This window comes from Rhipicephalus sanguineus, chromosome 4 (genome assembly GCF_013339695.2).
Source record: "Rhipicephalus sanguineus isolate Rsan-2018 chromosome 4, BIME_Rsan_1.4, whole genome shotgun sequence".
In the NCBI taxonomy this organism is placed as follows: domain Eukaryota; kingdom Metazoa; phylum Arthropoda; class Arachnida; order Ixodida; family Ixodidae; genus Rhipicephalus; species Rhipicephalus sanguineus.
Window position 1 is genome coordinate 51259081 of NC_051179.1, and position 25877 is coordinate 51284957.

A 25877-nucleotide genomic window follows, 5' to 3' on the forward strand; every position below is an offset into this window, starting at 1 on the left:
AGTACGAAACCAATCATATTAGACGAAGTTGTTCCATTTAAGCAGCAGTTTCGTTTAAGAGATACTATCCGTTTACTGAGAGTCTACAGTACATTCCTAGAACGGGGTTGCTTCGCTGACTTGGGCTACAGTGGTGGCTGAGCAGCCTGCGATGCAGTTTAGAATTGCTGGTGTAATCGTAATCCAAACAAGTTGACGGGACGATGCAGGCTTGATGTGACGAATCGTCAAACAGGAAATGTCACTGGAACCAACGTTTCGACAAATCCTCTCGTCAAAATGTTGGCTCCATTGACACACCTTGTTCAATGATTTCGTGTGCTGTCATTGCAGTTACTCAATATATATGTTTTTTAATGTCTTTTGTGTGTTGTCTGTCATGGTCATAGGGCCATGACAGACAACATACAAAAACCCAATGGTCACAAGCCCATATAACTAATGAAAAAATGGTGCACTGCATGGAAGATGACATTATTGCCTGACGGCAAGTGACAGAGACAGGTGACACAGTGCTAAGTAAGGGCCACATTTGTTTGTCGAAATTTTGCTGCCTTTTATTCCTTTAAGGTTCTCAAAATATACTACTCTGCTTTTTTGTCGCACTACAAAAAAACTAACATCATCTTCTCGTTTCCTTGTTTGCTCCGTCACTTGAATGGAAGCAGCAGAACACGGCAATGACACCTGTTGAAGAGGGAGATGCGTCATCACTCAGTTCCAGCATGACATCAAGCTCTTCGCAAGAGTAAGTCACACAAAGAATGACTGAACCTCTGCTGTCATGGTTATATTATTAATAACTTACAAAATATCACTAGAGAAGGCCAACCGCTGGACAGTAATGGCCGGCAAGGTCAGGTGACCATGTACAGGCCAGTCCACTGTTGATGGGAACACCCAAATTATATTCGGTTATAACTTACAAATACAGCAGCTGAATTGGGATTGAATGCAGGCCATTTGTAATGCATAAAGGTGAGCCTGATATATACGATAGTATCTGCCGTTTTCTTTTCTCAGTTATGTATTAGTGTTTTCGGCAAAGCTAACAACCTAGTTACGTCTTTTTGAAGACACATGCATAAAAGAATATTAAGCAGTGTGCAGCACATACACATTATCTCAGACTTTGTTAGCTGTAGTCTCGTATCATTTTTTTTTAGCTCAGGCTTGGTTAGTTGTAGGCTTGTGCGACTTCTCTTTTCTTAATCTGGCATATTATGAAGACAGATTTATGTCAGTGAACTTAGTGAATTTCCAGCTGGTTAAGTTTGCTCACCATTTATGAGAGAGCAGTCCTGGTGCTGTTCATTTGTTTCTTGCTTGACCTCTTCTCTCCGCTGACCCTGCATATAAAAGATGTGCCATTGAGTGTGGAGGACTTAAACAGGTCTTAATTTTGTGTAGTTAGCCCTTCCTTGTTACTTTAGTTGAAGAAAACTGTGTTCAGCTTACATTAATGCATTAAGTCTGCTCATGCTCAGATAACTTACATTCTAGGACACCGGCACAGAGGTAGTCCCTGCTGGATTTGGCAGTGTAAAATACGCTTGAAAAATATCACTAGCAAAAGCAGGACTTGATGATAGGTCTCAGTTAATCACAAATTTTAGTTATTGAAGTCGACCCTGTAACACAGAGTTTTTTCGTGTCGAGTCTAGTAGAATGGATTTGTTCTGTGGACTTTCCATCCAAAATAGGGTTATAACGCAAATTGATAAGCCAGCTTTTCTGTTGAAGTGGTATCCAGCGAAATATCAACATAAATAAACCAGAAGTTTGTGTTTCACCTATGTGCTCGATTATGAGGTGTCACGAAGCTTACAATAACAGAGAGCTGAGCCAGTTGGCATGTATTCATGTTAAAAAACAAGGCGTGAAAACATGGACACAAGAGAGAAGTCAAAACACCACAAACGCCGGCGTTTGTAGCGTCTTGACTTCTCTCTTGTGTCCGTGTTTTCCCTCCCTGTCTTTTAACATGTCATGAAGCCTCATGACATCAAATCTGGCTTACACGTCACTAGCTGTTAACCACTGTGCCATACATTAGTAAAAGGCGCAGCACGAGGAAGCAAACTTCAGCAAACTGTGACAGCATCTACTGTTTGTGTTTGCAGCTTGCTTTCACCAGAGAAGTCGTGCACGTCGATGTCGGAGTCAATGGAAGCACGAGGACTGCCGAGCAGCCTGGCGCCCCCCGCAGGTCTCAAGCCCGCCTCGCACCCCCCAATCTTTGCTGGGGGAAACCCGTGCTTCGTGGCGGAGGTGGAAGAAGTGCGCCCCAGCCCCATTGTGTCGCGCAAGGGCTACCTCAATCTCCTCGATGACCGCACCGGAAACTGGGTCAAGCGATGGCTGGTAAGCCTTCACCACTGAGCTGTTACCGTCAAGAAACAAACGAAGAAATAAGCACCCTGCAAATCAGTTCTGTGGAATCCCGCAAGGTGGGGGAAGTGTTAACAAAAGGAAATTGTAAACTACCGGTTTGTAGCATGAAGTCGCAAGGAAATCTATGAGGATTTCTCAGAAAGAAAGTTTCTTAGTTGCCGAAAAATTCGTCCTCATCTGGGGATCAAACCCGGGACCAACGCATTTTCAGGGCAGTCGCTCTACCCACCCCAGAAAGGCGTTGGTCCCGGGTTCGATCCGTGGACCATACTACTTTCTCAAGTAGGCTCCTTATACTCCTTTCCTAAATAAGCCCCCTCTTGTCCAGCTGATGTTCATTTACATGAAGTTAATATAATTTCAAAACATTTCTGGGAAAGTGTATACAGGACACCACATATAAACGCATTACTAAAATGTATGCCTTGATACAAAGTACTAACAGTGCACACACTACAATAAATTGCTCTAGTCCTGTTAGGCCCTTGCAATCTTGAACTAGTGCACAGTGACACATTTTCACTGATGTCAAGTAAACTAAATGCGAATTACTATTATTCAGTAATAAAGTTGTTAATACCATATTTGCTTACTTTTCTTTCTTACATGTTCATTTCTTTTACCTTAACTCAGTCGCGTCGTTTCATGGCGGTTTTTTACAAATGTTGTTTACTTAGTGCTGTCGTATGCTGTGAAGCAATCCCTGTGAGGAAGCTGTGGTCGAAAATGCTACTTTTCTGGCTGTTGAACCTCTTTAATGAGCTTATTATGTGCCCTTTTTTTTTCCCAGGTTATCCGTCGCCCATATGTCTTCATCTACCGCGACGAAAAGGATTATATCGAGAGGGAGCTGATCAACCTGGCCACGGCACAAGTAGAATACAATGAGGAGCAGCAGGCAATGTTGAAGGTACACGACAGAGGGTTTTTATTTATACATTACAGGTTTTCCATAGCAATGGTGTTCCAGGATACGACAGTAGATTCTGTTTAAACAGACATTACTTTTCCTGTCCATGTTCGCACAAGTTCTCGTGATTGTTAGAGCATTTTTGGAGAATTGGCAAGCGCACTGCCATTTTGTGCGCTCACGAGGCCTGCTGTGTTTACCAACAAACCCCGCTGGGGTCCTGCCTCTTTTGACGACCTCCGAGACTGAAACTGTGACTGGGCGCTATAAACACGTCTCCGTGTAATTAACCATCGTGCGCTTGAGCAAACGTGGTTTCCAGCCGTGATAAGTGTGTCGTTAGCTACTTTTTTGCAACATAAAAAACGGTATTAGAGAAGCGAGTTGGGCTAGTTGGTGCGTATTAACTGCGGACATATCTACTAGCGCGAAAAACACAAAGGACGAGCTAAAGACGGCAGACAGGACGCAGTGCTAATTAGCGCTGCGTCCTGTCTGCCGTCTTTACCTCGTCCTTTGTGTGTTTTTCGCGCTAGTAGATATGTCCGCAGTAAAAAACAGGATGTAAAACTTTTATGCCAGTTCTCCTTCAAAACTTCCACATGCTTTTTCTCCAATCGCAGGTTCCCAACACATTTTCCGTGGTGACCAAGAGTCGTGGATTCTTGCTCCAGACGCTGGGAGAGAAGGAGATTCACGAGTGGCTGTACGCCATTAACCCCCTACTAGCTGGGCAGATCAGGTACGCACCGCTTCCCACGCACCCAAACTGGACGTCGTGCGTAAGCAGCAGCTCGTGAGTTGTAAGAACCGATTGCTGCGTGTAAGCGGTTAATGTGAACTGCTCGGGAGGATGTCTCACTTGAAGAAAAAAAAAACGAAACGACGTGGTTCTCGTACTACGTCGAAACCACCGGAGCCTGCAGACCACATATTCCGGTCTTCAGAAGGAGGAGCAGTATAATTCTGTTTTATAAAGCACAAATATGCTGGTTCGCGAAGCTACGCTTTGTATGAGCCGTTTCTGGGAAATGTGTACGAGTTACGGTACACTGAACTCACTTCTAAAGTTTTCAAGTTGTAGCTTGTAGCTCTGAGGGCAGTCAGTGCATTGTATGTTGAATGTGTTGTGTTGCATTTATTGTTCCTTGTCCTGCTGTGAGTACTAGGAGTGTTTCTTTTATGAACCGCTTGAAAGAATACGTACTCTTGCACATTTCAGCACTGTGAGTGGGCACCAACATCAAGTAGTGATAGCAATAAAGAAAAATTGTTTTTTTTTTATTGCATTGGATTGTGTATGTACACAAAGCAAAAAAAAAAAAAACCTCGTCAAATGATGTTGGATAACTTCCCGAGCTATTTGACCAATGAAGAGGCAGTTGAAAGCTCGACTATTCGAAATTCCATGCCCTACCTCTACAAGCTGTGGCTGTCGACCATAGCCTCAGTGGTTTAGCGCACGTTGTTGGCCAACTGCCTTCTACCAGGTATCACTTGCGCTTAAAGAATTACTCACTAACTGTGTGTCTAGAGTCTACGCAAGCCTAAAGTGCTGACCAGATTATGTTTCTAGATAGTAGCGTTGTAAACACTTGCGGAAATGCTACTGTACGCCGCTCGCTTCTGAAGGTTACGACACGAAGCGTTTTCTGTCCACTAAAATGAACAATCACCCACTTACTTCATCCATAATCTGGCATATTTTGAAGCTTTGCACATTGCTTTCATTGGACTGCTGCCTACGTGTATGTGTGTGTAATTGCAGAGGGTATGGGAGGAAGTCAGGTTAGACTGTGGTCTTGATTGGAAAGCTACAAGCGAGACTTAAAAAAAAGGAGCCTTTAAAGTCTCACCTTATGTTTTGTTTCTCCTTTCCCTTTCCTCTTTTTCTCCTTCAGATCAAAATTGGCACGAAAACAGAATGTAGACCTCGGCCTGTAAGTGATCGAAGCGGCACCTGCTGCCCTGTCCTTGCTACTAAAAGAGGTGGTTTCGCTCGGTACGAGCTCACATGACAGCTTGCAATAATCGGGGGAGCTGAAAAGAGTGGAACACCTTAGTTGTTTGAAGCATGTGCGATGCCCATCTTGCTTTTCCTGTAATTTTCAGTGCATACGGCTCAGAGCACTATGCCCATTCCTGCTCTGTTTTCTCTTTGTTTCATACTTTTATTATTGTTATATTTTTAAATATTAGGAATGGTCTTTTAATTTTGGTGATACCCCTATACCAAATGTGGGAGGAAAATGGCTTTGGAAAGGTTGTGCGTGACACGAGGGTGCCAATGTGAACTCCAGGGAAAAGTGTGTCGCTGGCCTTTCTGCGCGTCACGTTCTTCACATGAATGAGAGAATTAGTTTCACGGTAGTTAGCTTTTACTTAGCACATTTTAATGAATTTTACGTGGTTCAAGAATGTTCACCAATGAGCTGATGCACTGTGAGACGAGAAATTATGTGCTTTTTATTGAGCATCAAATGATTGCTTAGTGCTCTTGAACCCTGATCCAGTTGTGTTTGGGTCTTGTTTTCATGTTAACACATAGTGACAAAATCTGTGCTTGCTTTTACCACGCACACGACTCACTGACGTTCACTGTGGTTGACCTCGTAGTGCTCTGCTACATGCAACAAGTATGTAAAGAGTTTTTTTGTTGCATTTGTTTTTTTTTACGTAAAACAAACGCCTTCATTCCTGTATACTTTACGCATGCACACGCATACATATATACATATGTATATTTATAGGAACCTCTGTTTTCCATATCACATAGGTCTGCTATTTATATGAATGTATAAAATGGATATTTTACCCTGTTTGAAAAGGCACATAGCCCTTGTGAAGTTTATTTACATGAGTTGTTCACTTATTGAAGTGTTTTTATTGTAGAGATTGAGATGGCCGCTGATTATCGCGATGGATGCTCGGCATAACTTTAGTGTATGTAGTTGTGACTGGGGGCAAGGACTGTCGGGTGCGAGGAGTTTTCTATACACACGAAATCAACTTACGAAGGAAAAAAAAAAAAAACAAGATACAACAAGAAAGGCACGCTGTGATGATTATTAGCTTCGGAGCTTTCTGTATATAATACGACGGCACTTTTTCTCCTGTATCCTTTACGTGCGACTCTTCTGACGTTCATTGCCCTGTGCACAACTGATTGTATGTGTAGTTCGCGTGATCCTACTTTCTTTGTCTCTTTGTGTCTTTAATGAATACGAATGAGTGCGCGGGGCACTGCAAAACAAGTATGCAAGAGCGGTGTTTTTGTGACAGCGTCTCGCTTGTACGGGTGTTGATGCGAGTCCGCTTGGCTTGCGTTGTCGGTCAAGGTTTGTCTCTTGCTGGAACAACACTTACGCCTGGCAGGTAGACAGTTCGGGGTGTGCGGAACGCCCGTACGATTGAAACGCTGTTTCGCTCGAAGGTGTGTGTAAGAAGGGAGGTTGATGGAGGGTTGTGCTTTCGAAATGGCTTTCGCGCTTCGGAGAGCACCAATTTTTTTTCTCTCTCCCCACTATCCCCCGCCGGCCACACTGTGCAGCTTGCTTCCTATTGCTGTTCGCTCCGGCGTGGATCACTCTCCTCTTTAGTGTACATAACCTATTTTTTTGTGTCCGTATGTAAATGTGTTAAGTGTATATACAATGTACTTTCATTACCCGTGTACTACGACACAACTATAGCATGCGACACTTTGGCCCTCGGTGTTCTACAGGTTGTTTCTCACGCGCTATTGCTTAAGCAGTGGTTTCCGTGCCACTGCTGTCACCGTTATATGCGCACTATCTTGTCGCCCCTCGTGTGGAGAGCACAGTCTTGTTGCAAAACTTGTGTGTGCTGATCCCATTCAGGGTTTCTTTGTTTCTCTCCTCGAGGCTTTCAAACTAAAGGGAATAAGAAAACGTAGCACGATACCGACTTCCAGCTTAGCTTCAGCTGAGCAACCAACTTACTTCTAGATGCAGCTGTAATGCAGACATACTGCTTAAATTTTTTAAGTCTCTGTTGGGTGAATGTGTGGATGTCTCACAAGTATCCGATTCTTATAGCCTTATGATTGTTGTAAGTAATGAAGGGTAGGATTACATTGCCAAGGGAAGGGCAGTGCTTTAGTTTAACTTGTGGTACAGCACATGGCTCTCAGTAGAAGTCGAAATTACCGCAAACCATGGGATGCCTTACTGCCGTGGCTGCTACTTCCCGGCATGATGAAATGAAAAGGCACAGAGCACTATTTTATTTCTTCTCAAAGCGGTCATGAAACAGAGGGGAATAAAAAATGAGAGAGAAGTGCACGGAGGAGAAAATTTCAATGACCAGCAAAATTGAAATCATCCTCAACAATCAAAATAACAAATTATCACGGAGGCCTACATCTTTATGTTGTAAGTATGCAGTTGCTAGTGTTGTGCAGTACATCTGTATGCAGAGGAATAATCTCAAGGGGGGTGCATTTTCCATGCTATTATGAGAGACTGTATACATATATTGCTTACTTTGCATTAAGCACCGCAAATAGCTAAGAAAGTTTGTGAATGCCTCAACATTAGAGCTTGGTTTCACAGTGCTGTTTAGGTGATGAGTTGACTGCAACAATAGATCCGTAAGGAGGCAGAGCACAGCAGTGGAGGCCTAGTAATATTGATAGAGAAGACTTTAGTGCCTGATTTGCTGTTTGACACAAACTACAGCAAGCCTACCATTTCGTATTTGAAAGCTTGCTGTTTACTGAGGAGCACTTTCAGCAGTGCACACTGCTTGTGATGAGCATGACGACTTCGCAAGACGGCAGGCTGAAGTCCATGTGCGGCGAGTCGTTTTAAAATTATCGTTTCATCGTGAGTGCAAACTTCCTGTTAACTTACACCACAGGCACATATTTCAAGCTCCGCACCAAGCGCTGAACCGAGTGTACAGAATGGGCCCTTTTCTTTGCCTAGGCATTACGAACAGTCACCTATGCTTCGTTTTTTTACACTGTAACTTAAAAATGTGAAGTGGACTTTGTTACAAACTCTTGGTTACTAGACTGCTGCTCCGTTAAGATGACAGTGCACAAACACGTGTCACTGTGTACACACATGCTGCCTCATCTGCACAGTTCAAGAAAGTGCACTACGTATTTGCACCATCAGAGACAAGTGCAGCTTTTGTCATAAGAAACGGAGCCACCAAAATCGTGAGTGCTGCATAGCCCTGGGTGTGTTTTGTCTCGTGGCTGTAAAACATCTGGTGTAAGAAGGAGTTTGTGCCCCTATCTCGTACTTTTGAATGGTGCAGACACAGCAGAACCATGACCAGGCACTCCCAAGGATCAGCTGCAGTAATGTGTGCGGTGCCCTAATTTCTTTTGATGACGGCTGTAACTGGTGCCGCGAATGTGTTACTTCTTAGTGGTTTTACGGGGCAAGCAAGCATGATAAAGTTTAAAACAGATTTTATCTTAGAAAATACTACTGTAACTGTAGAAATCCAGGCAAAAGTGTTCTCATTTCCGTTGCACATATGTATCTTTAATAAGTAGCCCAAGCAACTGATTGCATAATATGAGTTACTACACCACACCTTATACAGGAAATAACTCTGCTTCATTTTTTTACATAGGGGGAGCTGAGAGAAAGTGAAAGGCAATTTATACTCCTTTACAATTCTCCCACTTGCACGGTTAGCATGTTCACAGCTGCCTTAATGATACTAGTATGAGGAGCTGAAATGCAGGTGTAGTCTTAATGCGAGGTATAGTGGCTGGCCTTCTTATGGATGGTGCATTTATTCCTGCGATAGGTGCACAGTAAATCTAGCACTTCTACTGTGTTGGCGGCACTAAGGTAATAACGAGATCAAAAGCGCGATAGGAGCCGGATATCTCTAAGCGAATAACAGATCGAATGCCCTGGTCTCCTGTTTCGCGGTTCCCGATCACAAAGCTTCAGGAAGCCACTTGGTTTGACACGTGCTGCCCACAAGCGAGCTTAAGCAAACATTCCATTCCTCGGTGTGACGCATGGCATTGGTGATAGCAGGCAACACACGTAAGGCATCTGGAAGCAATAGTAAGTCCCGAGAGATTGTTTATCAAGAATACAAACAAAAGGCCTAAACAAGTAAAACAAAAGAGGAAGTTGCCCGATTGTACCATGCAACTTGATGAACACACTGATAAGATAGTGCTAAGTGAACTTGCGGCGAATATGAGCGTTGCGCTTTGAAAAGGAAACCAAAATGTAAACTTTTCACGTATTTCTGAGATGTACTTCTTTATCGCTCAATTTTTTTTTCATCGCCATAGCTATCAAGGGTTTTGGTTACAAGCCGAATGAAAACGGACAGGTTTGAGCACTTACATTATGTTTTTTTAAACTTGTACAGGCACAACAGCCCAGTTCCTGTAGCGGAAAGGGTTTCCAGCGGAAAGTTGTCAGCTTTTTGAAAAACAAAAGTCTTAATGTTCAACTTAGCTGGAGGCGACGGTCGTTTCCGTGATCGCTACAGTGAACATGCCCGTACAGTGCAGCTAGTCATTTTTAATTTTATACTTGTAATGCTAGATTTAACTTGTGTGCACAATTTTATTGCCAGTTGTCTTTTCGAAGGGTAACGCAGATATTCTTTTTTTTTCTTCTTATGAGAACATCATGTGGCAGCAGTTCTATCCTACACTGTATAAGCTTATGACGTGCTGTTCAGGCCACCAAAAGAAAATACAATGAGCCGCAAGGTGCAGTGTCACAGAAATATGGTGGGATGTGGGATGTTCTAAAATACCGGAGCTCTTTCTCTGAATGTTGCCTCCAAGAGCTCGTGTGAATGACGAAAGATTTTAAAAATACAGGCGACATGGGTAAATAAACCGCTAATTAGTGGCTTGGCAGTGTGTGTTCTTTTATGCAGTAGACTAAACAAATGACCCTTTGCCAATCACTCTAAGCTTTCTCTCGTTCCGAATTGTTTTATTTGTTGACACTGTTTGCGATGGTGTTCTTTTGTGAACTCACACGCACTGGTACGATACGATCTTACTTTTTTTAGAGCACCTCGTTTTCCTTGTGTGTACGACTCTGTCTGTGTAAAGAACAGCTGTCAACTTGTTTCTACAAGAGCGTTGCTTGAATCTGTGGCCTCCTGATTTGTTTTCATAGCGAGAAAGCGTAAGGACATACTAAACAAACACCTGCAGGCATCAATATAAGCTATCTAAGAGTGAATACAAAGAACAGCACTTTACATTGATCACTTATGTAGGCCCCGTTTTTTATATTAGCATTAAAATGAGCAGAAAGAGAAACTTAGCATGACTCGCAGGCACAGACTGCCATGAGAGAATTAAATGCTGACGTGTATGTCTTAAGACCTTCTCAAAATGAAAACAAGATGCTGTCTAGGTTCACGCCAACCAAGGCAGAGTGTGAAACTCTTTAGCTATATTAGCTTTTTGCTCACGGCTGCAATTTGAAAAAAGTGTACAAGCTTGGGCTTGCTGTCATGACTGTTTAGTGTATGTCAAAACAGTGGACACGGAAGGGATCAGGAGTACACATTATACTGATGTCTGCGAGTCTGTGCTGTGTATGTAATGTTGGCACTAGTTGAAATGTGAACACCTAGCCGATCGAGCGTACTATCAGCGCCAATCAAAATGCCAACAGCAGTGCATTTGTTTTTTGTTTCTTGCACAACCTAGCGAAAGAGTAACGAGCGTTAGGATTCACGATCAGCTCTGGTCCGTCGTAAGCATTGCTAGTCGCACATTAGAGTTGGCCATGAAACGCTACGCCCGCTGCTTTTTGTTAGACTGTGCAAAAAACGAGTGCTCTGCTGTTCTCATTTCTATAATTTCCGATAACACGATTGCCCCTTGTCGTGTCCACTGTCTTGCAACACTTTTCTGCCTTTTGTACCCGAGCACAGCGACAGTGCGTTGCGTACAGTGACATCCACTGTGCATAAATTGTGTGTACACTCGCTTCAGAATCAAGTCACTGTGTTCTGTCAATCACGTGACTTTTTTGAGACAAAGCACATTCGAAGGCAAAAAGGCGGGGTTGGCTGAAAACAAGGAAGAGTGCTTTAGCGCTCTATGTTAATTCAGCATGGAAACATCTGTAATCTGCGTTGAATGCAAACAGCTGTGACTTGCATTGTGTAGTTGTCAGAAAGGGACAATTGTTATGCATGGTTAAAAGGAACAATGACAACAATCTGCTATACATGTGAAGGATACTGTCCTCCCCCCTCCCCGACTCTGGATTTTTTGTCTGTCACTCTCAAGATGTTATTGTCTGTTGGTTGCGCTGACTGAAGAAAACAATGATGAACACTGTGATTTGTTGCATTGACGGCAGCCGTTTCTCCCTTCTTGAGTTTTTCAAATAAAGCTCAAGGCTGACTGTGCAGGTGCAGTTATTTTTGTTATCTTTCCTACATGGGCCGGCCGTCTCAATTTTCGTGGTTGGCATGAGAAAACACTACAGTTGTGATTTCATCGTACAAAAAGAATCTAGCAGTCCGATATCGTAATACTTGCAGCAGGAGGCTTGAGGTGTCATTGCGCCATCGTGATGTCATTGAGGACTGTTGTCATCAAGAACTGTCATTACGATGTCATCGAGGCACCTTATAGCTGTATGCCAGACTCGCAACTTATTACAGCCTGTGTAAATTTAACATCAAGCCCCAAAGTCGTAAGTTTACTCTGTCTTTACCACAGAAGCTCGTGGCATTTTATTTGGCGTGAGTTCACAAACACTTGCTGTTTCATCAGTCAGTGCTGTAATTATTATCAGCACAACACCGATGCACTTACACCAAGCTGTGAGTCAGAAACGGAGAAAATAAGAAACGGTGAAAGGTAAGTATTTGGGTAGGAACGCATCCTGACAGTACTTTCATATTATTCACACAACCAAGCATCCTCGCCATCGAATACCAGTGGCAAAAGACTGCACGTGGCAAGAGCAATAAGCTAAAATTTAGAACAAATATATACATGCATGACATTATTTGGTGGGCTGTGTTACAGATACTGCATGCTCTCAGAGGGGGGACTGCAGAGTGTGATGCTGCCTCTCTTTTTTAGAAGGCAGTAAACAAAACAAAGATTGTCTCTATATCAGCAAAGTGACAACCTTTACGACTATACTTGCAACATGAGATACTAATGCACATTATTTTGAGCACCAAACACAGCGGTGTTATTGTCATTCAATTGATGCATCCAAGGCTTTACACACAGTTCACTAGTATTGGGATTTGTAGAAAGCAGCAGGGCGCTAGCCTATATATCTAACTCTGCACTAACACTACCAAACAAACAAAAAGGTCAGACATGCTCCAGGGTGAATAAATGTATAAATTTATTTAGAAAAAATATATGTATATATAGTATATATATATATAGACACATTGTGACGACCATGTGAATTAAAAACCGTGCTTGGAAAATAGTGCTCTTAGCGTCTTTGCCTCAAAAGAGGTATCTGTTCATTGTCCTGCAAAACACAAACAGAAAAAAAGATGGGGGATGGCAGTTGGCACACACAGGTTGACATAGTCAGGCCATGAAAAGCATGTGAGTTGATTGCAACACGAGCAGCACACATAAATAAATAAAAACGTGCGAGTGTTAGTGTGCGTCGCTGGCACAAGTTAGTCCAGTTTTTGACGAACTGTTGTCTACCTCTTCTGCTTCCTCGCCATTCTCGTTCGTCGTCTGCTGCTGACCGAGTTGCGGAAACGAAGCGAGGAACAGCATCTAGAGACAGAAACAGCAGTTTTTAGTTTGAATGTGGCGAAGCGATGGGCATGTGCAAAAAAATTACAGCACACGCCATCTATACTACAATTATTTGTCACAGTCGAATCATACACATAGCATTCCAGCACATTAGAGACACATACATGTGTGCAACACAACGACACCTCCAAATGTGTTGTTGATGAAGTGTTTCTAAAAGTATCTGCACAAACTTTCAATTGAATGGCAACTTGAGTCCGTTAACGTTGTGAAGTTCAACGTGCAGGCTTGCACAAAGAAAATTCTTCGAGAAACCATCAGCGATGTGGAAAATGCACCATGCATCTGAACGCATTTACTTGCATGTGAGAATTCTCAGAGGTGCTCTATTCCACCTGATGTGACATGTGCTTACGGCTTAGTGGTCAAGAGCATCACGCTTCTGTACCAGAGGCTCAAAGTTCTAGTATAGCTGTTCGAACATTTTTATTTGTTTTTCCGTGAGTGATATCAGCACTGTGCTGATATCACTCATGGTTAGATCAGTGAGACCACCGATGATGACTAAAGGAATGCTATATGCATTAAAAAAATACTTTGCTGATGTACATACTAAACTAAGCAAGAGATAGAGTGAAGGTGTATAAACGAGTTATCACAATCTTCATCTGAAGTACAACGAGCCTGTTTGCTAGCTGTTCTTTGTCGCCAGTGATTACGCTGTTGGCTTTCACTGCCACTGTCGTATAGACTTCTAACCGAATTACAACATGGAGCCAGTAAAACGCAATGTCGGAAACAGAAAGTGACTGATTACTGATTAAAATGCTGTGCAAGGAAGTTAGTTGTCTATTCAGGTGAGGTATGTGCAAGGAACAATTATTACGGTATAATCATGGTGAGACTGCAATGCAGGCTGCACTTCTGGCACAGCGTTATGTGAAAACAGCTATAGGACACCCTCTTAACAGAGCTGTGGTTGATTTTCGCAAGAGTGAAGTACTATACATGGACAGATGAAAACTTGAGGCAAGGAATGTTTCTGGCTGGAGCCAACATTTCAGCGAAAGGGCTTGTCTTCATTAGGCGAGCAATTGCTTTCCTTGGCAGCATCTATGTACCTAGCTCACTTCCTTTCAGCCCAGTGAGAGACAAGACCGAGTGGGTGCGTGAAGTAGGGTGAGGGGTGTCGAAACTTTCAAAAAGGAGTGTTCAGGTTCACAGAACTCCAAAGCACAGCCCGTTTTGAGTGCTACATCATACTTATTCATCTTTGTGCGACCTTGAATTTAATAGCACATGCGAGAAAAACATGAACATCTTGCTGCAGTGTTTCGCAAAATCTGAAGTCTCATCAGCCTTGCAGACTGATACACTCAAACCTCGTTATAATGAACACGGATATAATGAATTATCAGTTATAATGAAGTAAATGAAGAATAGTCGTCATAGCTACAGTGTTACAAATAAACGTTTATAACGCATTTTTGGATATAACGAAGTTATTTCGTGGCAGGTGTGACTTTGTTATACAGTCGACGTCCGATTTCCCGGACGCCCGGAATTCCGGACATGCCTGATTTCCCGGACTCATCTGTGGCACCGTCAAGTTCCCCATAGAGTCAATGTATTAAAAAGTCCGAAATTCCGGACGCTTATAGCCTTCGCCATCCGGTTTCCCGGACTTTTTACTGTTAACCGCCGACCCAAAGTCACCACCGACGCCGCCATTTTGATATTTTTCATATCCTCGAACCACCATACTCGCATCGCAGGTGTTGCCAGCAGCACCGCCGCACCGCCGCACCGCGCCGCGGCCGCCGTAACCTCGAAGCCGCACGTGTCAATCCGTTGCCAGCCGTAGCTTAGCCAAGCCTACAGTAGCCAAGCCAAACCTCACTGTGTTCGTTCACGTGTTGTTTTGTCAGCTCTGCCAGCTCTGCGGTCGTGTCTGCGGTTGATCGTTTGCTGCTGCGTGCTATCTTCAGTGATCACGTTTTCCGACCTTCAGCATCCACCGAATTCCTAGCTGTTTCGTGCTGCGCTTTTCGTCAAGCAGATTCGCCGTTTACAGCGATGGCACCGACTGCTCCTTCGTCTTCGCCCGCGCACTCGACGCCGAGACAGCCGTCTCGCCCCAAGTGGACAGCGTGCGTGACGAACTGCCATCCGCGGACATTGCCTTCGACGATCTGCGCGCTGTCGGCGGGTCGATTCTAGCCGGGATAACCTTTGAAGGCTTCACCGATGCTGACAAAGACCTCGAGCTATGTGCGGAGTTGACCGATGACGAAATCATTCGTCAAGTTACGGAGGATTCCGACGACTCCGACACCAAGAACGAAGAGCCAGCTCCTACACAGCCAACGAGCTCGGAGTTGACGCGAGCACTGATGACACTGTCATCGGTGTACAGCGGCAACATGACGTTGACTGAAATTGAGGCAGACATGATCGCGGGCAAGCGGACCGTGCAAAAGAAAATAAGCGACTTCTTTGCGCCCAAGTGCTGACCTATGCGGTAGCGCCGGCCACGTCGTATTTTTTTTTTTTTACAGACGGCTCTTTTCAGAGCTACCTAAACGATGCATTGGCTGAATTGAAATGGGAATCTTGTACTCCGGCCTTGACCCTCTCCTTCAGCGAAAAATACGTACCAAAAAGGTGCGTTTTCACGTGCATTCGTTTTTCCGGACTGCCCGATTTTCCGGACGTTTTCGCGGTCCCTTGAGGGTCCGGGAAATCGGACGTCGACTGTAATGAGGTTTGGGTGTAAAACTGTAATGACCTCACGTGCACGTACCGTGAACAGGACCGATAAGCCACATGGCACACCAAAGAGCAGGCTCTTGTGCTGCAAGGAACCTCCCGTCCACAGTGGTCCCAATGTACAGCCCAGTTGCATTACGCCCATGTACAGTGATTGCATAACAGCTGCAAAGGAAGAGTAGGAAGACGGTATGTAGCGAACGTCGTGACTTGGCACGGCGGACAAGGGCACCTATGATGGGCCATGACCGTGAACCTTTTGCATGTACTGTACTATATGCACAAAAGCTTATAGCAATACTAGTACCACTACTGAAAAACATCTCTTAAAGTACAAAGGAAAGGTAACTGTGTGATGGGGTAAGACGTAGGCAGCACACTAACCTTGATGCTTGCTGCTGGTGACCTTGGATATCAAAGAACTTGTACAGACTGTCAGCATAGGCATTCCGAACAAGTCGACGGCAGTTCCCAGCACAAACAGAGGCAGTGAGTTAAACTTTCCTGTGAACAGAACAATCAGGTAAATTTTTAGTTATTTGTTTAAGAAGTTTACAAAGGCATGTATATATACACATACACATATCCATGCACACATAGTAGATGAATGCAGGGGTTCAAAAGACCAATGTGCATTTTGGAGGCACCTGAAAATCATTGTGGCTTACTAAATATAACAGTGTATGACAATGTGAGTATGTGACATTCAAGACACAGATTATATAACAGGCTTTGATAGGAGGCTGTGTAGACAACTGCCGTAAGACACTTTTTCATCAGCAATGTCGCAAGGATTTGGTCAGTTCTTCCAAGTGCAAATAGAGTTTTCAAAGAGCGGTTTTACTGTCTAAAATTGTTTTTTAGTTTCTCCTTGGTAGCCTGTTAAGCCATACAGCTGCATTCTTCTGCACTTTGCGCACATCACATGACTAACCTGGGCTCGCAACAAAACTGAAGCCAAGCCAAAGGAAAGTCCCCACACACGTGAAGACTAGGCCAACTAGGAGCAGCAGCCTGTCCGAGAGCTGTCTGCTCAGGATGCGTATACCAGCAAACACCAAGAGAACCTGTAAAAAAAAAGTGCCAAAGCCTTGCAAATTTGGCACTTGCGACAATCCACGTCTCGCATTCTGGCGAGTGGCAAATACTCAATGCCATAAAGCCACAGTCGAATCTGACAAGTCACGGTGCGGGACTTTTGAATGCAGCAAGTAAACTCATACACAATACCGAAGTCATTTGCAGATGACAAATACCGACAGCGAGCCCCTGTGACGTGACGTCAACCACTAATCCTGAAAACTAAAATGCCAGAGATGACAACGCGCCTTTGACAAAGATGGGCCCACTTATAGAAATGTCGGCCAGCCTGTCTGAGGCACCCTACACCTCTTTTTACAACTTCTATCGCATCAAAGTAAAACGTATGTTTAGTCGGGCAAGTACTTATATATCGGGCAAGCACTTATATATGTCTCGGACCATAAGGCGGTGTACCTTTCCTTTCCGCTTGGTGATACGAAGTCACACAAAAAACAAGGAAAGAAATTAATAAAGGATTTCGCTAAAGCCGATGACCATGCAATACTTGACTGCTTGTGGGATTTTTGTGATAACATGCCGGGCTGCGTCGCGGCCCTCTGGGATGCTCTGAAAGACACTATTCATTATTGCATTGAAAGGTTTGTCCCTTCCAAATATGTTCGCACTAACAAAAACAACCCGTGGATGACAAGAGAAATCATTCATTTACACCGTAGGCTAAAACGAGCAAAAAAACATAAAAAACCGGTTAGTGTCATATCTCAATTAAAAGTCAGCCTTGCTTCCAAACTCTCCGATGCAAAAATTAGGTATTTCACGCATTCATTACCTGAATTTTTGACAAAAAGCCCCGAAAAATTCTGGCGATACTTGGAACAAACGGATGCTACGCCCAGTCGAATAACCGTTGACGGTTCCATCGTAAATGATGTGTCGATTGTCGCTGATCAGTTTAACAGATATTTCTGCTCCGTATTTTCTGCTCCCCAGCATGAATCACCACATGAAAACCTTCTTCCAGCAATGTCTTCGGAGTTCATAACTTATGAGGGTATATTTTCTTTGCTGCTTAACCTAAAGACTAAATCTTCAGCTGGTCCCGATAATATCCCTAACACATTCTTGCGCAGGTATGCCGAACCCGTTGCACACATTTTAACAAACGTTTTTCGTCTCTCCTTCGAAAATTCCTTCATTCCTGAGGATTGGCGCACGGCACGTGTAGTACCGGTATTTAAGAAAGGGGATCGCCTAAACATTGCAAACTACAGGCCTATTTCCTTAACGTGTACGTCATGTAAGCTATTAGAACACATAGTCACACATTACATCACCACATTTCTTGAAGAAAACGGCCTGCTATCGCCATTACAGCACGGATTTAGAAAAAAATTATCGACCACAACGCAACTAGTGGCAACAATCCATGAGTTCGCGTCGTCGCTTGATACGGGAAATCAAATTGATGCTATTTTTCTAGATTTCAGTAAAGCCTTCGATCTTGTCACGCACAGCAAACTCATTTCTAAATTACATATTCTAGGCCTACCTGTTAACCTAATTGATTGGATCCGTTCTTACCTTCAAAATCGCAAGCAATATGTTAAAGTAAATGACTGCATGTCTGGTATTCTACCAGTATCCTCCGGAGTTCCTCAAGGCAGTGTTCTGGGACCTATTCTCTTTTTAGTGTATATAAATGACATTGTTAAATCAATAGACACATCACAAGTACACATAAAGCTTTTTGCAGATGACTGCATACTTTTTAAAACAATTACTGCTCCGAATGATCAGGAATGCCTGCAATCCAACCTGTGTGCCATTTCTAAGTGGTGTGAAGATTGGTCAATGAAATTAAATAGTGATAAATCAGTTGTCATGCATATAACAAATAAGAAACACCGTTTTAATTATATGTATTATCTTAACAATTGTCCTTTGACTGAGGTTGACGAATATAAATATTTAGGCGTCACAATTACCAGCCGCCTAACATGGTCAAGTCACATTAATAAAACATGCTCATCTGCTTCTAGAAAGCTCGGTTTTTTGAGGCATAAATTAAAAACAGCACCATCAGAAATCAAACTGTTGGCCTACAATGCTTTTATAAGACCAAAGTTAGACTATGCTAGTGTCGTTTGGGACCCACACCTAAAGAAAGATATTAAGAAGCTTGAGATGGTGCAGCGAAAGGCGGTTCGTTTTATCTTTAATGCCTACCACAGAAATGACTCACCAACAATGATCATGGCCATTAATAACATCCCTACTTTACAACACCGAAGAGCAGTTGCCCGGCTGAAATTTCTACACTCACTTTATTTTCGTAAATTTAACATTAGTCCAGAAACTTATGTAAGAAATCGAATTTCAAGACAAACTCGACAAACAAATAGTTACACTCTTGAACCTTACTTCGCACGTACTAATCTTTTCATGAACTCGTTCTTTCCTCGGACCATCAATGATTGGAACGCGTTACCTTTTGCAGCATTCTGTGATAATCAAAATCCTGACTTTGATAACTATGTATCTTTCTGTTCTTAACCGTGAAACTCAAAATCTCAGACTGTCTGACGTTGTATTTGATTTGCATTCTCTAGTTGCGTTTTGCATTTTTTTGCTCCCATTTTGCTTTGTTCAGTTTTTGTCCTGTGTTCTACTGCGTTAACATGGTTATTACTTGAACTTTTTTTTTTATTGAAGTTACATTGTGAATCACTTTTTGTTATGCCCCCCTGCTTGGTCTTTCGACCGCAGTATGCTGTAAATAAAATAAATAAATAAATAAATAAATAAATCAGGCGAGCGACAACATGCAGCTCTTTTCCTGGGGATTAGTATCTATCAGTAAGCAATGTGAGCATTGGCTAAGAATATTTGGAGAGCCACGTTTGACACTTCTATTTTTTTGCAGTCATGAGCTTTATGACAGACACTCAACTAATGCTAACTATTGACATGATGCAATATGAACAGCCTGCTTACCTCAACACCGCACACGAGGTATATAGCAATGCTTTTCATCTCTCCATAGCGGTAGTTCTCGTTTGCCAGAGGATAGAGAGCAGCCTGAAATTTTTGAGAGATTTGAGATAACAAACTTCAGACCAAAAGAGCCGACTATCGTAAAAAGCACTGCCGCATAGTCCACATTTCGTTAAACCACAGTATGTGGACCGCATACCAATTGCACAAGCAAAAGCATGGAACTGATGATGACACATTAGAACATGGAAATATAGTTGTAAATCACAAGGCTGCAATGTGAGGGTTGCATAGCTCACCTGGAGAGCTGTTTGACTGTAGGTGACCAGAAAGGTTATAGCCAATAACACAACTGTATCTTCTCTGATATACTCTGGGAAAGAAGGAAACAATGAAGTTAACAACAAAGTAGGCACTCTAAACACGTTTCATGTCCTAGGAAAATGAAAGAAGGGATGACACATATTAAAGCATAATGTAGGTTTTAAAAGTTACCTCTAGGAGATTGAGTGCTGACGTTCAAAGAACAACTGTTGCCTTTTCGTAGCAGCTATTTTGCATGCAGTATGCCAAAGTCAATGCTTAGGGGTACTCATGTTATCGATGCTATGATTAAATGTAACGAGTTTTTCCCATTTTATTAAACCCTGCATAAGTTATACAGAGAACTAGCAACCCCATGAGTTTCAGTTAATGTGATACAATTATTTTGAAATTAATGATTGAATTTTAAAACAGTTATCACTTGGGAGCTAAAGGAAGGAATGAAGTATTTGGGCACACACCTGAGCAGTACCTACGCAAAACCTGCGTCTCTGGCACAATAGATTCGGCCCTGGCATTGTCGGAGAGCGAGTGGGTTGCAGACTGCTCGATGTCACTGACGCTGGAAGGGGCACCGAGGACACTCCTAATAGTGGCACCAGGGTTGGCAGACTCTGAGCTCAGTATGAACCTCTCGGCAGTCTCGATCATGGCATCGCTGAAGAGGTCTCCTTCGTCCAGGGACAAATTAAGCGGGCTGCGATGCATCTTGGCAAGGTCGTTGTTCAGCGAGCACATCAGAGGAGCCTGAAATGTAGAGAGATGAAGAAAATTAAATAAGTTTCTCTAGCACTTCTTCAACCCTATTCGTCTTGACATTTAGAAGTTATGGGAAACCTCATAACCACTGACGAAACAACTTGCGCTATCTACGTCCTGCATGATGCACTTTCGAAGTGGAGCTTCACCACAGTGTAATTGAATGCATAATTACATAAATGTAAACAAACAAATGAAATTAATATAAAAAAGTGGCAACAGTCACATTCTCACAAATACTATGGCCGCCTTTTCACAATACAGTGTGCCACTTCACAATTTGGTGGCTGGCTCTTCAATTTGACCTGGTTAAAAAGGCACAGAAGTGCTTATTTCCTTTAGCTGTACTTAATCAATCTGAACATTTAGACGATCGAATCGAATTGGTTCTATAGTCCCACTAAGACTGCATTAATGGAAGTTGATTGGGAAATACTCGCTCTTTGCCCTAAAACAAATCGAAACGGGTTACTTTACAATGACCAAAGACAAGTTGAAGGTTTCATATTAAAAAGGAAAACTTAAAATGCGAAAAAGTATAATAATAACTGTCAGGGTTTTATGTCCCAAAACCACGATATGATTATGAGAGATGCCGCAAAGAAGGAAGAGCACGATATCTCGGAAACAAAAGTTTTCGTGCTGTTCTGAATAAATAAAGCAACCCTGCCTGAATCATTCGGTGCTGGTGGTGGTGATGCGATGACAGCACTCCTGCAGAGTAGCTGATGCTGTCGGCGTGATCCAACTCGGGTGGAAGCTCGCGGTGCTGAGGGTATGGACTGGGCGGTGGGAGGCACTCCGAGACGTTACCCATGCTCGCTTCCAAATAACTGCATTGTAGGGTGTCTTCAAGCTTCTGCTGATGGCTGAGCTGGGCCATGTTGAAGTATGCCAGGTAGAAGATGGCCTCCACCAGTAGCCAGAGGAAGGCCATCATTAGCTGGAAAGACATTGCAGATGAGGTCATCTCAAAGCAGCATTGGAAACTTCTTTTGGGAGGCGAAATCAATAGGTTGTGGCCCAAAATACTTCACCTCCAGTGCAAGAATCACTAGTGGTACATTCGAATGATTTCTACCACCCTCCGAATGAGTTTACAGCATTTCGAAGTGTTCTCAAGACTGGAGTCAGAAAAAGGTTTCCCCAACCGAATGTTTAGCTGCACGATGGAATAGTCGCATGATCTCAATGAATGAGATGGATCTCAGTCGTGCTTCCAACACTAAGGTGAGAGAACCAAGCACTTGAGTTCAACCAGTTGAATGTACCATATGTGATGACGACTTGGTCAAAATTTTGTCTTTTCTATGGCTCAACTGTTTCTAGGTGTCTTCCTTAGCGAGGATATGAGATAAGCTCTTTAGAATGTTGTTATGGACAGAACAACGAGTAGAGTTACATATAGCCTTCGTGAATAAAACGGGGGTGAGATGATGAACTCGGTCAATATCCCTTGAGGAACTTGGTGGGACAGCCTGCTAGCTAGCTAGTTGCATCACGAAAGAAATGTTACTAAGACTTTTTAAAGACAAAGCTGTCGTTAAGGTGACAAAGAGCTCACTAAATGTAGTAACTTTCTTGTTATGTTAGCAAAACTGTGTCAAACATGGTGTCACTGTGGCTCTTCAGGAGATGCCTTCAACATTTTGGAGAATGAATCCTGAAGGAGGCAGACACATAATCATGTCTGAAATATTCAAGTTTAATTTCCTTCTTAAAAAAACACTTTGGTTGCTGAAAATGTCTCACATTATCAGCCGTCATTTTTCCTAGGCAAATTCTGCAATTGAATTATTTTAATATGCCTCAGTAGAAAACTCAATAAACATTATATTCTTGTTTCTTTATGATCAAAATTATGTTCAAGGAAGTGCTGTACATGCACGTAAACATTCAGATAGGTCCCTTGTGTGTTGCTAACAAGACTTACTGTTGCACATATGTAAAAACTTGAAAGGTTTTCAATTACACCATTGCAGTTTCTGATAGCTATATGTTAAGGTAATCAGCTCAGTGTACTTGCATGCTTGAAGTACAGTTAACTGATCCTGAAGGCAATAATAATGGTGTAATAAATGCTTAGCCAGCCATTCACCATAACAAATTCTCTGCATTTGCTGTATTGACTGTTCAAATCTTAACAGAAACCACTGAGTTGTTGCCCTTGTCACAATAAAAGTAAAAAAAAAAGTACTACTTAGCACACATACCGCAGGGATGGAATAGCAATCGAGTGGAACCACTCCAACGCTGAGATTCTCATTTTGAAAGAAGACGTGCAGGGATGACCCAACAATAATGCCGAGTTCACGGAAGCCTGCCAGCAGTGCAAAAGTGGCAGTGCGATCTTTCTCGGCTGTGGAGCGGGCTGCATCAGCTAGTATGACTGCAGCCGTTCCTGCGCCCAGACCTTTAACGAGAGAGAAAGTAAAATTATGGTGCACTAGAAATGAATTCTTATATTTAAAAAAATAAATAAATAATAAATCATTACTTCTTTCATTCAATATTTCAGCAATGAGTTATGAAGAACACTAGCATGGACGGGGGGGGGGGGGGGGGGGGGTTCACCCCCCTGTAATTTTTCAATTTCGCATGTGTATGTATACATGTACACACAAACATACGCACATGCATATATAAAGTATGGTTGGACCCCCCACCCCCTGAAAATAATTTCTGGCTAAGCCCATGATGAAGAATGCAGTGCCACTTGCAGATGTATTCACCCACGTGAACATAGGAAGATGCAATCAGTATTTGGTTCATCAGCTCCTATGATCTGAGGTGAGTTGTTATCAAGTCCATACTATGAAGTTGCTGATGCATTCAATTAAATGTTTTCAACTACTACAGCTAAGGGTTTATTTCGTATCATACACTGAGCATTGCTAAGAAGTTGATCTGATTTACCAGCACTTTTGTCGCTTCGAGAGGTGCTCCACATATCTATATATCTCACTAGCGAAATGTGGCAGCTCCTCTACGTTGCTGTACACTTCACAGAATGCAGATTGATCATACAGTCGGAGTTCAGAGCATTATTCACAATTACAGGAGATGTAGCGTGGCCTTGTGAAGGAAGCATTACCCTCATTCTGCTCAAACAGTAACCTATATTATAAACCAACCAGGGATGCGCAAATATTCGAAAACTTCAAACAGAAAATTCAATTTTCCATTACTAGACTGAATCATACAAATGGTGTGACTGAATGAACCACCATTAAAAAGGGCAGTGGTCTAAAGAAAAGATATTGGCGCATTTGAGTATGCCATAATACATATTCAGTGGCATGACATCAAATTTATATTAGCACTTCAGAGAGATTTGGGAAAGTTTAGCTACAGGAGGCTTTCTTGAGAATATTTGGAAAATGCCAGAAACTGTTTATATTACAACACGTCGCAGTTCGCCGGTCTCTCAGTTAAATGGTCCTGTCTTTATAAACTCCGCAGTTAAAACAAGCCTCCGTTAAACGTTAAACATCACAAACACAAATCTAGTCCGATTTGTGGCACGCGCGCCCGCACAACGGATAGAACGTAATATATAAAAGAAGAAACCCAGCTGAAACAAAAGTCCTCCTACGTCTGCAAAGGCAAACAATGGAGCGCACTCGGCGCCGTTGTGTAGAGCAGATTGTATTTCAGATAATATGCGCGGACAAACAGAACAATCGGAACGGTGCGCTCATCTTGGAACAATCCGGAAAGCGCCTTCTCGCACCACAGCAATGAATAATAATCTTTACGCGAACAAAGCTTGCTGCACGCAAGCTTTAACTGTTGATCGTTTCAAGCGCATACGCACCGATAAAACGATCGAGGAAATCACATCGAACGAGTTTCTAAAGATCGACAAAACGGTTTTAAACCGAGCCACTTAGCGACAGCTTCCGCAAAGCAGTTTCGCGCCGTGTTTCTAAATAAAGACACGCGCTAACTTGGCGCCGTTTTCCGTGTCGTCACGCGGTGCATCGGTTAACGTGCATCGCAACACGAAGTTTTCGTCGCGCTTCTTAAACTCGGCGCATGATTCATTTCAGCGCTAAACCCCTCGCGGGCTCTGTGGTGTCACTTTGTTTATGCTCCACAATGAACCGGCGCGCTCTCGGGGATGCAAGCGTCGATAACCGATCGAGTATCCGGGCTTATCCTCACCTGATAGCAGCCGGGCAACGAGGAGAAGCCAGTGAGAGATGCCAGCGAAGTATAGCAGGCTGCCCACGAACTGTCCTAAATTGACAGCCAGTAAAACTGAACGTACGTTGCGTGTCCCGTCGGCCCACACACCGACGAAGGGGCTCACGAACAGCGCTGTAACGCAGCACGCTGAAATCACCACGGCGATCGCATAGTCGGGCGACTGGAAGCGACCCTTGAGATACATCCATAACGACGGCAAAATCACGGCTGCGAAAGAACGACAGAAACGTCACTGTGTCAAACTCTGTCGAGAAAGCAATAAGTTGAGAAGGCACGCCCACACAACGACGACTCACCGTGTTCTATTCCGGTGACGACAAAAAAGCAACATGCTGTACAGAGAGTTATCCTGCGCTTCGTCCTCAGATTCATATCAAACGACTATCCTGGTCAGTCGCATCGCGTGAACTAGGAGGTAATGGGACATGACGCGAGTCACTGCGACAATTTTAGAACACGCTCAACTCGTACGGTGCTGTTAATTATAACAATTTAACCGATTACCTGCGAGACGAGCATCGCCCGATAGATGCTGATGCTGCCATTACTGGTTTCCATAGCTACGGAAAGAAAACGCCGCCGCATTCAGAAACACTGACGCAGTTTCGTAGCAATACCGCGTTTTAAAGCTTCAATTTTTTCGCTTTTAAATACTTTACACTAATACTTCATTTTTATGAAATTTTAAGTCAAGCAAATTGTGGGCAAATGACGTTATCAGAGTGTTTC

At 43.1% G+C, this 25877-nt stretch overlaps 2 protein-coding genes across 7 annotated transcripts in view; one reads left to right on the forward strand and one right to left on the reverse strand.

Moving 5' to 3' along the window:
* The window catches only part of LOC119389973 (kinesin-like protein unc-104), a 55275-nt gene extending 43565 nt beyond the window's left edge, over positions 1 to 11710 (forward strand). For all 4 annotated transcript variants that reach the window (XM_049414600.1, XM_049414599.1, XM_049414601.1 and 1 more), the window contains 5 exons: positions 669 to 748; positions 2124 to 2364; positions 3185 to 3304; positions 3928 to 4046; positions 5206 to 11710. In XM_049414600.1, the coding sequence (XP_049270557.1) occupies positions 669 to 748; positions 2124 to 2364; positions 3185 to 3304; positions 3928 to 4046; positions 5206 to 5248 (603 nt within the window). In that variant the 3' untranslated portion in view covers positions 5249 to 11710. The remainder of the gene's footprint in view (positions 1 to 668; positions 749 to 2123; positions 2365 to 3184; positions 3305 to 3927; positions 4047 to 5205) is intronic.
* On the reverse strand, positions 513 to 25712 carry LOC119389972 (uncharacterized). 3 transcript variants are annotated; one of them, XM_037657447.2, is made up of 14 exons: positions 25445 to 25712; positions 25104 to 25355; positions 23150 to 23349; positions 21607 to 21879; positions 20639 to 20924; positions 20153 to 20226; positions 19854 to 19937; positions 16750 to 16882; positions 16200 to 16319; positions 15850 to 15980; positions 12990 to 13064; positions 1283 to 1349; positions 809 to 884; positions 525 to 687 (listed from the first exon to the last, which is right to left on the reverse strand). In XM_037657447.2, exons 1-14 carry the CDS (start codon positions 25518 to 25520, stop codon positions 651 to 653), a joined length of 1884 nt encoding a protein of 627 aa, XP_037513375.1. In that variant the 5' UTR covers positions 25521 to 25712; the 3' UTR covers positions 525 to 650. The 3 variants fall into 3 exon arrangements, with proteins under 3 accessions (XP_037513377.1, XP_037513375.1, XP_037513378.1); XM_037657449.2 differs by lacking the exon at positions 809 to 884 and having other exon boundaries at positions 513 to 687; XM_037657450.2 differs by lacking the exons at positions 525 to 687; positions 809 to 884; positions 1283 to 1349 and adding an exon at positions 12648 to 12801.
* Positions 25713 to 25877: the final 165 nt, after the last annotated feature.

What these genes read in the sequence shown, in the direction of transcription:
- LOC119389972 (XM_037657447.2), bottom strand. Translation starts at nt 25,520, where the DNA reads ATGAATCTGAGGACGAAGCGCAGGATAACTCTCTGTACAGCATGTTGC. An exon ending in GGACTGCTCTCTCATAAATG is followed by an intron (nt 885 to 1,282) that starts GTGAGCAAACTT and finishes TCCCATCAACAG; the next exon opens with TGGACTGGCCTGTACATGGT. An exon ending in GCCTTCTCTAGTGATATTTT is followed by an intron (nt 688 to 808) that starts GTAAGTTATTAA and finishes CCTCTTCAACAG; the next exon opens with GTGTCATTGCCGTGTTCTGC.